The sequence below is a fragment of the Cervus canadensis genome, chromosome 18, assembly GCF_019320065.1.
Source record: "Cervus canadensis isolate Bull #8, Minnesota chromosome 18, ASM1932006v1, whole genome shotgun sequence".
NCBI classification, from domain to species: Eukaryota; Metazoa; Chordata; class Mammalia; order Artiodactyla; family Cervidae; genus Cervus; species Cervus canadensis.
This window is the reverse complement of record NC_057403.1, coordinates 54,707,554-54,720,862: the sequence shown is the minus strand read 5'-3', so window position 1 is coordinate 54,720,862 and position 13,309 is coordinate 54,707,554. Positions and strand designations below refer to the sequence as shown.

The following is a 13,309-nucleotide window of genomic DNA, read 5'->3' as shown; positions in this document are numbered from 1 at the left end:
CATGGCACACAACAGCCCACTTGTGCCTCCTCACCGTGCAGGTTGTGCCCGCAGGTGCTCGCCAGGCCAGGACCCCCACGGCCTGTGTCTCATACCCGAGTGCCCGGCGCTCAGCCCAGCCCACCTTCCCACCAGCCCCCCAGGCACACGTACGTCCACCTCTGCCGGGGAAGCCACGGTGACCATGACGTGGCCCTGCGCGACGCCTTCCCAGGAGGCGGCCTTCTTAGTGACAGAGATGGAAATGGCCAGGTAGCCAGACCAGGGCCACAGCACTGAGGAGTAAGAGAAAGCGACCTCGATGTTGTCTCCGTGCTGCGGTAAGTAGGGCTGCCACTCGGGCTGCAGAAGGAAGAGGCAGAGGCCCGCGTGAGAAGCTCAGTTCCCAGCTTACCCAAGTCGGTGTCTGAGAAACACCCCACTGGACAGGTGGGGTGAAATGTACGCAGACACTGAGCAGCCTGTCACCAAGGCCGCCCGCACAGGGTCTGGACCATCATCCACTAGAATAGCCTAGAAACACTATTTTTGACAAACTCCAGTTTTTTTTAAAGACAAATCTACTCCCCTCCAAGCTTTAAAAAAGGAAGGGGTGGGGACACACATGGTTTGACAAAGAACTCGTTTCTGACAGAGAACTAACATAAAAGAAAATGCTCAAATGTGGGGTTAGATCTCAGCTGTGTGCTTAAAGAACCAGACTACTTAAAAGAAATAAAATAATAAAAAAGACACGGATATAAGCTGTGACCAATCAGATTCCAAGGCCAGTGACTGGGCGGGCAGGGGGCCCCAAAAAAAGCTGGCCATGCTGTGAAGGAGACCACCCGCCAGGCTCTCCAGGCTCGAGGAAGAAGGGAAGCCTGAAAGGGGAGACAGACAGCGGCTCTCACAATGAACCAGTACTTCAAGCTAACTCCCTCACAAGCTAGAGAACAGTAATATACTTCCCAGGAGAGTAAGCATATTAAAAAAAAAAAACTGAAAAAGAAGAAAAATATTCATGGGATACAGCATCACAGACAATGAGAAAGGACAGGGATTCTGAATAAGTTTTTTTGAGACTGCTGGTTAACAACCGAGAAAAAAATGAACTCTCATCCACCTCTTGTAACACACATCAGATTGACTCAACACAGATGAAAACATTAAATATTTAACAAGCATAAAAGAAAAGTGAGTCGAAAATAAAACTGAAATTTTCTTATATTTCTGGAGAGATGAGTTTCTAATTTTTTTAACAGAAAAAATCATAAAAAATGACAATAACAACTACATGAAAAAGTGAAACCTTTACCAAACCATCCCCTCACCCCAAATTTTTAAGCCACCTCTAATATTAAAGAGATAAGAAACCAGTAATTTGGGCAATCTTTCAGCATGACACACAATAATGGTGCAAAGATGACAAGGACAACCTAGATTCTAGTGAAAAATGGGTCAAGAAATGAAAAGCTAATTCACACAAGAGAAACACAATCAGAAACAAACATGCAGATCTGCACCTTATCAATTACCAAAAAAGTACACATTAAACAAGGTACTCCCTATCCCCTGTAGATTTAAATTTGTAAGATGAACCACATAAAAACAGAAGGTTCATCAGCTGACAACGTGGGGTCTGCCCACATAATAAGGCACCATCAGTCATGAAAAGGAGTGCACAGATACACACTGTGTGTGGATGAGCCTTTTAAAGACCACACTCAGTGAAAGAGGCCAGTCACAAAGACCATGAAACCTGTGATTCCGTTCACGGGAAACGTCCAGAAAAGGTAACTCTGTGAAGACCAAGTGGATTAGGAGTTGTCAGGGTCTGAGGCAGAGGAAACGGGAAGTGTTGACAAGGGTCTCTCCTTCCGAGTGATGAAAATGTTCCAGAATTACACAGTATGAGACTTACATAACTACTTGGAACATAGTTAATAACCACTGAAATGCACAATTTAAAAGGGTAGCATTTCATGGCATGTGAATTTTATCTCCGCTTTTTAAAATTTCATGCAATTGGGAAAAAAGAATGTACCACCAGACACCCCCCACTCTGTACACCATCAGTGGCAGCCTCAGGTGATGGACCTCTTTTTCTGGAAACAATCTGTTATTATGTCCCGAGAGCCACAGTAACATTCATGTCCTCTTACTTGGAATTCTAACCCAGAGAAATTATGTTAAGGATATAATTCAGTACAAAAGAAAACCAAATATACAAAGATATTCAGTGAGGTATTTACGGGTGAAACAACCTTGTTCAAGTAAGAATAGTAAGCAAATTATGACTTAGCAATTCCATGCAATATTAAACAACCATTAAAAAGATCATTAGCATTTATATGTAGTAACATTTCTAAATGCTTATAATGTGAGAACTGAAAAAAAAAAAAACCACTAAATTTTTGCCTACCACACAAAGATAACTAAAAATATCCTTTTCAGATAAGGGATAGAAAAGATTCTTTTTTTTTTTCCCCTCCTAGGCAACTGACTTTTATTAATCTTACAAAATCAAAAGAAATGTACTTTCTGGGGATTTCCCTGGCAGTCCAGTGGTTAAGACTGTGCTTCCACTGTAGGGAGCAAGGGTTCAACACCCTGCCAGGGAACTAAGACCCCACATGACACACTGTGGCCAAAAAGTAACCAAAAAAAAGGAAAAAAAAAACCTTTCCATGATAACTTCATGAAAAGTGAAATCCTGCCATCAAGACATTCTGCACTAATCCTGGTGGTCCAGTGGTTAAGAATCCGCCTGCCAGTGCAGGGGACACAGGTTCCAATCCTGGTCTGGGAAGTTTCCACGTGCCTCAGGGTAACCAGGCCCATGTGCCACAACTACTGAAGCCTGCATGCACTGGAGCCCTCGCTCTGCAACAGAAGCCACCAAAGGGAGGAGCCTGCATACGGCAGCGAGAGAGCAGCCCTGCTGGCGGCAGCTAGAGAAAGGCTGTGCCCAGCGACAGAGAGCGAGCACAGCCAAGAATACACAGAAATCAGAGGAAAGGGAGCCGGGAGAGGAAGGGCTCAGCAGTGACACGGAGCAAGGAGGGAACAGTGCTGGGAGGCACTGAAGCCATTTAAGTACACTTATTTAAACAGCTACAGCAATCTGTTACAAAATATGACTTGAACTTTCTTTTTAATAGTGGCTCTATTCATGTCTGGGGCTAAAATCACTTTTCTGTTCTTTTTCCCTATCCTTTATTGTTGTGATACTGTTTATACAGTAAGTATAAAACAAACTATATAAACAAAATTCAAATAAAGACCATACCTTCTAAATAAAAACACCCATTTGTACTCATTAAACAATAAAATAATTACAAGTGGGCCTTTAATTATTGGTGATTAACTGTTAAAATGAGGACTCAAATGCAATTAGCTGATTCAGGAACCAAACTCAAGACGCCAAGTACAAGCATAGCAAATTGGTCTCATCACTCTATCTCTGACCTATCTGCAAAGGCCTCAGAGGAGAGCAAACCACTGCTTCCCACCCCAGCTGCGGACAGGAGGAAGTCTGGGCCACGTCTAGGTCCCCCGCCAGCCAAAGGGCAGTCTCACCTTGTCCACGATCCTCCCCGTGACTCCCATGCCATTGAGGATGGTGACGTTGACGATAGTCGGCATGCCCCCATAGTAGATGGGCTGGGAGCAGTAGGGCCACATGTAAGGACACTCGGTCAGGTCGATGTAGCTGGGGCTCAAACTGAAACAGACAGGACAGTGTTGCAGGAGACAGAGTTGGGAACAGCAATGATGCGGCACAACCGCAGGAAGAGTCATCAGGGCGGGCCTGAGTCTCAGCCAGGCCCGGGAACCTGGCCTCACAGCACTCCCTGCAGTGAGGCGGCCTCCAGGCCAGCCGGCCTCGCCCGCGGCACAGTGGGGTGCGTGGGCATCACCTCTGCCCCACAAGCCTGGAGCCTGCAGCTGGGGAAGAACAAGTGCATGAGCGGCCCCAGGGAGGACCTGGACTCAGTCTCAAGTCATGGGGCAAATATGGACTTTTCAATAACTGGACCTGGGATAAATGGGTGGCCATTTGGTAAAAGATAAAATTAGATTCACAACTCACATCATACATATTGCAGTAAACCCCAAATGGAGCAGAGTCTCAAGTAAATAAAAGAAAGCAACAAGTAGCAGAAAACAGGGGTGAGTCTCTCCTTTACCTCAGGGCATGTGCTTCAAAATCCAGGGGAAAAAACAACAACGGACAAACTAACACAGCAGTTAAAATAGAAAAGACCGCATGGCCAGAAACACTTTTACAACAAAAGGCAGCTAACAAACTGGGAGAAATACTTGCAGCAAAGGGTTACTTGCCCTAATATGTAAACAACACTTAAACCAAGGGACAAAAACCCCAGAAAAAAAGAAAAATGGTTGAAAGAAATGAACAAACACTTCACAGGAAAGATACAGAAAAAGTTCTTACCTACAGATAAAGTGTTCAAACTCACTCAAAACCTGAGATCTGCAAATAAAAGCAACACTGAGGGAGCACTTCCCACGTGTCAGACAGGCATGAAGTATGGCTCTGGGCAGACAGGCCAGCGGTACCCCCCGGGCACCCTCTGCTCATGGCCTGGTCCCAGCAACCCTACTTCTAGGAATCTTCCTGCAGACACACCTCCAACAAAACTAAGACACACAGACACAAGCAGCTAAAAATGACAAAATACTGAAAACATTTTAAATGCCCATATATAGACATGTACTTGAATACACAAAGGTATCCACGCTAGGAAGCTATAAAAAAGGAGAAGCAAGATCTCTGTGAATGGATACAAAGTGATTTCCAGGATACTGTTGCATGAAAAAAGTACAAAAGAGTATTTACAATAATGTATCCTTCATGTAACAAAGGAGATATATAAGAAGATAGACATGTATCTGCTCATTTGTGAAAAAAGAAATGCAAGAAGGATAAACCAAAAACACCCGGCCTTGTTACCTGTGGGGGCGGGGGAGCAGAACAGAGGGATGGGAGGACCACACCTGGCCAGGTGCGCTCTGGGCAGTTCAGACCTTAGAGTCACCGTCCTCTTTCACAATACAATACATAACTATAACTGAAATCAACCAGAATGTAGTGGGAATCCAGAAGGAAATACACATACTAACCAATGAACTCAACTATACTAACAATAAGCAGCAAAATCAGACTGACAGGGCCTGCTGGGGAGAAAGGAAAGAAATGGACTGAGGTCACCGACAATATGATTCCGTTCTATAAATGTAGAAAGAACTACCCACAACTGCCATCCTCTACTGAGTGAACTTGTGTTTACCAGGGTACGAGTTACAGCTCTAACACTTTCCACATGTGCGTCCTAGGACCACACATGTCATCAGAGACACATGGTGGAGAGTGACAGCCAGGCTGCCTGAGGCTGGAGAACGATAGCCAGCGAGAAGACCCGGTGAGGGGCCATGGGTGGGACAGGCGACAGGCGGCATCACAGACACAGACAAGTACAGGAGTGTGTGTGCGGACACTCGCCAGCTCGGGCTGCAGAAAGGGCCCAGAACCAAGCAGGAGCGCAGCCGCCAAGAGCACACCTGCAGCCAGGTGTCCATTTCTAAACCCCACTCTCCAACTGAGGACCAGGGCCGCTGGGACAAGAGCTGATACCCACAGTGGGCACAGAAACGCTGCCAGTGGACAAAGATGGAGACACGCTGAAAAGACACAGGAGCCAAACAGAAGGAGCTCCAGAGAGCCAAATCTGGGACAACAGGAGCAATGAAATAAACAAAGACATTAATGGATTATAGTCAGAGTGAAACAAGGATCTGTGTCCATGCTGATACAACTGAAATAATAAACGAGAGGAGGACAGCGCTTCCTTACAGCAGAATTTCAGCTAATAAATGCACAAGGAATGAGAGAAGCAGAAAATCGCCAGGGGCAATCTCTACATAAGAACCATTAGAAGAAAGAACCATCTAAGGATACTAAACGTAGTGATGGAAGGTTTGGCAAGAAACAAGATCATCTTCAAGTGTGCCCCCCCAAGACACTTTGCAGTCACAGAGACAGAGAGCCCCTGCAGTGGACACCTGGCACCGCACCTCCTGCTGCCCAGCCCCGCGGACCGACGCCCCGGACACTCCACCACATCTGTGCCAGGGACCGAGCGCAGCGGGCACCGGAGCAGCCCAGCCCTGGGGACTCAGCCTCCTCTAACGGTGACCTTAATTCAGGGATTCTCCGGGACGAGGAAAGATTTCAGACCCGTGCTGGCTTGAGGGTCCTCTCCCCACTTCTCCCGCCTCCTCCCCCTCATCCTTCATAGGCCCCTCCCCCAGGAGATCTCTTGGCGTCCGCTTCCTGGAGGGTCCAGCCTGACACATCACCTAAACCTCAGAATGCAGGCAAGCACCACCAAGAATAAAAGGAAGGGCACTGAGCCAACAAGCCCACCTGGAGAAAACCAAGGACACATGACAACTAAACACAACGTGGATGCTGGCCTGGATGACGGGATGGGAAAAATCTGGGCGAAATCCAAACACAGCCTGCAGATTAGTAGATGGTAATGCATCAGTGTTAACTGGCAGGCTATGCGGCGTGTGCAATGGTTACGTAAGATGCTAACACCAGAAAAGCCAGTGCAGGGTTGGAGTCTTGATGTACGATACATAAGAATGTCCATATGATTTTTGCAAATTTCTGTAAGTTTAAGGTTACTTCAAAAAAAAGTTTTACTAAGTAAAAGAAAGCAGGAATTCATTACTTCAAATGGCTGACATTACAAACAGAATGTGGGGAGGTGGGGAGCAGTCCTGACGCCCCAGCAGAAGCAGCAGCAGGAAGCTCCCCAAGGCCCGCAAGCCTTGTGTGGTGGGGTGGGTTGTGTTTTGAGGCAAACAGCCTGTGCTGAGGGAGCCCAGGAAGAGGAGAAAGGCCTGTGAAAGAGGCGGGCACACCGACCTGGCCTGGGGCTTGTAGCTGTTGAGGATCTGATAGGCTCGGAGGAGATCCAGCTTGCCGTGGCCTTGCTCAAACATGTTGACACCGGGAAGCCGCCGGGCGGACGCAATCAGGGCCTGCTTCATGCTGGCTGGGTTCACTAGTTCACGTTTCTGGACTGTGCTGGGGGGAGAAGTGCATATTTGCTCATCTGCTCTTAGCAAAAGAAGGAAAACCAGACCATCCCTACCTAACCCGTAGCAGTGCAATCACACGACCTCCAACCTTGATGGGATCTTTAGTAAAACTCATGTAAGACAAGGGCAAACATGCTCATTTCTGCTGCTGCCTCGGGACTGACCACTTACCTCCTTCCAAGCAGCTGTGAGAACACAGACTCTGGGCTCATACTAAATTGACCAGGAAAACATACTTTCCTACTAACTCAATACAGCTGACCTCAGAGGTTGCAGGTAGGAGTTACAGATTCCTGACAGGTGGACACAGCCTGGCTGGGAGAAGGGGAGGATGGAGATGGGTCCAGCAGGCACTCGATGCTGCGTGGTCTAGAGGCATGGCCAGGAGGGAAGCCCACTGCCCCCCAGGCCTGCTTTGTCTGGAGGCCTGTGTGGGATGCGCCACCCTGGTGGGTCGAGTCTGGTGGAGGGCTCATCATCAGAACGCAGCTGGACTCAGGCAGCAGCACCCAGACCCTCTCGCTTGCTTTAGAACACCAGCATTAAAACACGTGCGTTTGTGTACCTACACGTTATAAATACAAGTAAACTATGGCTCGCTAAGTGCAGAGAAGAAATCCAGTAAACAGTAAAGAAAAATTCACTCTCGTCAATTGCTAAGTATTTTTCTATGAGGATGGCTGGTCTTAGAGTGTTGGTGCGTTTTTTTCTAACAGGTCTAGATGGGACGCTGACTTCAGGAGATGTGAGGAGAATAAAGTGGAACTTTTGGCAGAAACAAGAACTGCTCACAGCTCAGCCCCAGGTGGACGCCCTGCTCCTCCTGCCGACCAAGCAAGACCAGGCCCCAGCTCCGGCTGCTCCCGGGGCTCTAAGGCCAAGGCTGAGGAAGCGCTTCCCCGTGGCCCGGCATCTGCACGAGCTGCTTCTCACACTAAAGCACTGCTAACCCCCAGAGGTGCCCTCCCTGCTGCAGGGAGCAGGAAAGCAAAGGCGTCCTCCCTGAAAACATCCTCCTCAGAGAGGCTGCAGGGCTGGGAACGGAAGGCAGGCACCAAGGCCTCCCCTCCCGCTCCTAACAGCAGGAGACCAGACAGCTCCGTTCGCTCACCAAACACCCACGAGAACTGTCAAGACACAGACTCTGACTCCTCTGCAGAGACGGGCTGAGGCCCCGTGACAAGCTGGTGAGCAGCAGGACTCAGTTCCTGGCCTGCTGCTGCCCACCCCTCCCAACCAAGCGACACTCACCTCACCAGCAAGGTGACAGCACCAGCCACCACTGGGGAAGCCACGCTGGTCCCTGAGAGGGCCCGGCACCCCCCTTTCACGCCTGAGCCCCGCACTCCAGCGCCGTAGGTGACAATGTCAGGCTTCACGCGGCCATAGCCTCCAGGCAGCTCCTGTAACAACAACAATACGGTCTCTACCAGGCCCCCGCGTGGGCACACAGCCCTGAGCAGTTATGAGTGAATGAAACCAGAAACGCCATCAGCTAAATAGCGTAGCCTGAGCATGGTGCTGGTTTTCATCCAAAATTCACTGCAATTCAGAAGAAGCTTAAATGATCATACAGAAAATAAAATTATTTTTGTGTTTTTATAATGACCAACATAATGCAATGCTCTACAGTCTTTAAAAAATGAATATTTAAAATTTTGCTAACATGCAAGACTAGAAACTGATTTAAAGATGACTTAAAAACTAGAAATATGTTAGAAAAATCAGCAAGTTAAAATTAAAAATTAGGGGAAAAAAGACACATTTTCTTAATAAGGTAAAAAGTTACATGATATGACTGTCATTTCAATCTATCACCAGAAGGGACAGAATGACTTAGAACAGTCAGTGTAGCCATACAAGCAACCTAGGATAAGATTTTAACTGAGAACTCTCTTAAACTTCCCAGAAACTGGGGGAAATGAGAATTCCATTGGCACTTATATTCTGAAAGAAAGAAGGACACATGTGAAGTGAAAACTCCTTCCTGGCCACCACATATAAATGGACTCTGGACCTGCACACGTGGGACACTGAGCAAAGATGTCTTCACCTGCAGCTGCGCAGATTATTCAGGAACATTTCTCAAAATGCCATTAAAACACTGGCCTAGATAAAGGCCAAGGACACAGCAGGTGGGTGACAGGACCAGGAGGACAGCGGGTACAGGTCAGGGTGCCCGGCTGCCATCTGAGGAAGCATCTCCTCAGACTGGAGGGTGAGCCAGCTGCATAATTACAGCTCATGGAAGTACACACACACGCGTGCACACGCACACACACTCCAGCAGGAAAGGAGCCCCACATACCCAGGTGGTCATTCCCCGCGAGGAGAAGCGGGCGATGTTGTCCTCAAAGTCAATGCCACCCACTCCGATGACATCCATCTGGTCAGCAGGGTTGTTGAGAGTGCTGCATGGACGCACAAAAACATAAGGGGAGAGGAACCATTTTAAATGAAAGATTCAAATGAGGGCGCGGTCTGAGTCTGCAGCAGGTGCTCCTGCGACATGGCATGTAGCTGTGGCCCTGCCCCGTGCACCGCCGCCTCTGCCGGCTCAACCTCCTCACACCTAGGCACCCTCTCCTCTCCGTCCTTCCCTCCCTGTCGGCTTACCACCCTCCCGCCCCAGGCTCACGTCTCCCTCACTACTGCCAGGAGTGAAGGAACACTCCCTCTGAGCTTCACAGCACCAGTCACCGTCACGGCACCACCTATGTACACACCCTCACATCACCTCCCAACTGCTGCAAGTGCGTCCTCCTGCCTCCCCAGCTTGAGTCCAGATCCAGCGGAAGGAACTACAGCCATACACGTACCCCTGCCCCCGTCAGAAACAAAGCTCTCAACTGGTCTCGGGCAGGAGTCCCCTCCCTCAGGGCAACTGTGGGGGCCACTCATCTCTCAGCAACCTGAGCTCTTCAGGGAGACGACACGGATGCACAAGGGAAGACCGTGCAAGTCTCCCCAGCACCTCAAGGGCACGAGATCTACAAAGAAATGACGGTGAAGCAGGGAATGACAAAATCGCTTACACTATGGAGTCAAGGTGGAAGTCAAGACGAAGCTGAACTCTTTGAAAGTATAATACCACCAATTATGGAGCTTTGTCTATTTCAGCTCCACCACCAGTAAATGAACTCCTGAACCATAACTGGCTCCATGCAGCTGAAATGACATCAGCAGGATTCAACTGTTTTAACCCACGGAGTCGATCCTGGCATCGCCTCCCTAGCTCACCCACCACCAACACACTACCAGCTGGTTGTACAAAGGCACCAACGGTGATTTTTCAGTTGGCTGACAGTGAAAGTTTACAAATTTCTGTGACATCAGAGAGCAGATATTAGAACAGAAATCACCCGCAGAACTTCCCACTCAAGCTAGCACCAAAGAATGCCACCTTCCTGCTATCCCTCTCCCTGCCAACCCCACACTTTGTGAGCTTTAACCCTTAACACACAGAGGAAAGCACTGAAAAAGCTCTGGTGGCACTGAAAAGGGGGACGTGCAACACAGACTCCCAGGTACCGTGAAGTCCAAGTGTCAAGGGGGCGGGACCCCAGAGACCTCCCAGAAAGGGTACCCGTGGAGGCGATCAGGCAGTGTCAGGCCTACAATACATAGCTCGGCTTCTTAGTGCATTACGGTCACCTGCCCTGCCCTATCCAATGCCCAGCAATAAGCCACACCTACTCAGGCTGTGCCCTGGCGAGCGGGTACCACCCTCGGCCTGCCCAACAGCTGGTGGACTCTGGATCCCATGAGGCTTCGTGGGCAGACACAAGTCTAACACTGGGGCCTCCTCTCCTGGGATCCTTGCTAACACGCTGAGCACAAGCAGCTCTCTGATTAGAGGCTCCCACATGTGACTGCCCACAGGAGTCACAGAATTTCAGAAGAGTGACCAGTGTGTACAGAGCAGTCAGGATGGCATGTGGAAGAGCTGGTATGAATGGAAAGGCAAGCCAAGGGTGTGGGGCGGCAGGGGCAGTCAGCAGCAGGAACAGGTGATGGCGACTGAAACGTGGGGTCCCAGGGAGACCCGGGGAGGATCGGGACTTGGGCAAGACGTGCACAGGTGAGTGAGCAATGAGGCCACAGCTGTGGAACTATGCCTGGGCTGGACCAGGCCCCTCACCCAATATCCTACGTAAGGTGTTACCAGGACACAGCCATGCCCACTTGTCCACACACATCCACACCACCTTCACACTACCAGGCTAGGTGAGCAGGTGCAACAAAAACCACGTGGCCCACAGAGACTCCACTGTTTACTGTCTGCTCCTTTCACAGAAAGTCTGCCGACTCCAGGCTAGACTACACAAGACCTTGAAACCCAAGAAGTTGAGATCTGACCAGGGAGTAACAACCCACTGCAGATCCTTAGTTAAGGAAACTGCTTGACTACACTTTAACAACAGAAACCCAGAAAAGGGGCTGTTCTTTCACCCAGAAAAGGGTGAAAAAACCCACAGCCCAAAAAGAGAAAGGAACAGCTACCACTCACAGAGGCTCAGTGTTCAAGGTGCTTTCCCTTGGATATCTGATTTCATCCTCACAGCCACCACCCTGAGGAAGGTCTCGTGCCCTCTGGAGCCACACGGGGTGGACAGGCCTCAGAAAAGCAAAGGCCCCTCGGCCTAAGGATAGTCAGACCTGCCTGGCTCCGTCCCATATCACCCATGCAGGGAGGGGAGGGCTGGGGAGACTGAAGGCAGGAGGATGGGCTGGAAACCGACAACCTGGGGGTGCTGAGCTGTGGATAGCTGGCCTTGAGCAGGGACATCAGAACTGGGGGAGTGGTAAACGGAGAAATATTAGAAAGAAAGGACAGGAACGCTTGATGAGAGATTGCTAGGTAACTGGTATCTGTCACGGCAAAACTTAGTTGGGGATGTGTTTTGCCACTCACACTAGTGAGTCACAACCTGGACCCACACAAGCAGAGTGCGATCAATGAAGGAACTGAGGCTGGAACCGTGACCCAGAGCATCATTAATTTCACAGAGTTCAGCCTAATCCTCTGCCCTGGACAGTTTCACACGCGCTGTCAGGGCTCCCGAGGCCTGCTCTGTGCAACCACACAGCCAGGACGCCACACAAGACAGCACGCAAGCTCTGCGGGGCACGAGCACACGGCTGTGCCGGCGGCTCTCCTGGACCGGGGCACGTGGGGACAGGACCGTGTGTTCGGTCCTCCCCGGCATCACCGCAAACCCCCTGCCACAGCACTGAACTGCACCCAACCCGGGAACCCGTCAAGGACAATGGCAGACGCCCCATGCCAAGGGTGTCAGCCCATGACATTACTAGAGACGTTATCTACAGAATAAAACTCGGAGCTACGAGCAGAAAGGAAATTCGGATCTCTAAGAGATACCGCCTGTGAACCGGTGAGTACTGCCCGGACCTCCAGCCACTCTGAAGTGACCTGATGCACCAGAGCAACCAGCACAAAGGGACGTCTCGGGGACACTGCTCTCTGGCCCCTCCCACCTGAGCTGGTCCCTCCCGTCTGGGCCCGTCACGCCAGCCTGCACACTCTCCTCTTGGTTTCGTTATAGCCCCATCTTTTCCTAAAAAGGCAGGCGTCTCGTCTTATCTACCTCCTCAGCCTGTGCCCTGTGCACAGTGGGTCTCAATAAATACTGTGGGACCCACTTATTTCTAGCAGATTTACTCTCCTGACTGCTTGTAGGAGTAGAAAGAGTAGAATAAAAACGCTAGGCCTCCAAATCGCTATTTCCAGTAAAGGTGAAAAAAAAAAAAAATTAAACAGAAACGAGACTGTCCTTGAGTCACAACCGCTGGAGTGTGTGAGTACCTGGGATTCATTACTAAGTCTTTTTTGTGTGTTTTGAAAATTTCCACAACACAAAGATTTAGATAGATACAAACAGGTGCAGAAAAATACAGAGACAGACAGACAACAGTGTTTCCGTTATTTCAAGGAAAAAGATACCTGTAAGATTATTCTCATCAGAGATACTTACCCATAAAGAGGCCCGTCATTGCCAATAGCAGAAACCATGATGACATTGTTAGCTGTTAACTCCCACACCTACAAAATTAGCAAGCATTTACTTATAAAAGGACATCACTTTTAGACAATCAACATATAACTGTCCAAAAACAACCACAACTTTCAAAAACAATGCTAAAAATAGGGGATCCCCAGAAGTGCAACACT

General features: G+C 49.2%; 1 protein-coding gene across 1 annotated transcript in view; it reads right to left on the bottom strand.

The window, feature by feature from the left end:
- MBTPS1 (membrane bound transcription factor peptidase, site 1) overlaps window positions 1-13,309 on the bottom strand; it is a 44,624-nt gene that overhangs the window by 13,467 nt on the left and 17,848 nt on the right. Inside the window, exons 8-13 of the mRNA XM_043436219.1 lie at window positions 13,113-13,180; window positions 9,425-9,527; window positions 8,368-8,519; window positions 6,941-7,102; window positions 3,562-3,706; window positions 154-342 (exon numbers count right to left, since the gene is read on the bottom strand). Coding sequence (XP_043292154.1) covers window positions 154-342; window positions 3,562-3,706; window positions 6,941-7,102; window positions 8,368-8,519; window positions 9,425-9,527; window positions 13,113-13,180 — 819 coding nt within the window. The remainder of the gene's footprint in view (window positions 1-153; window positions 343-3,561; window positions 3,707-6,940; window positions 7,103-8,367; window positions 8,520-9,424; window positions 9,528-13,112; window positions 13,181-13,309) is intronic.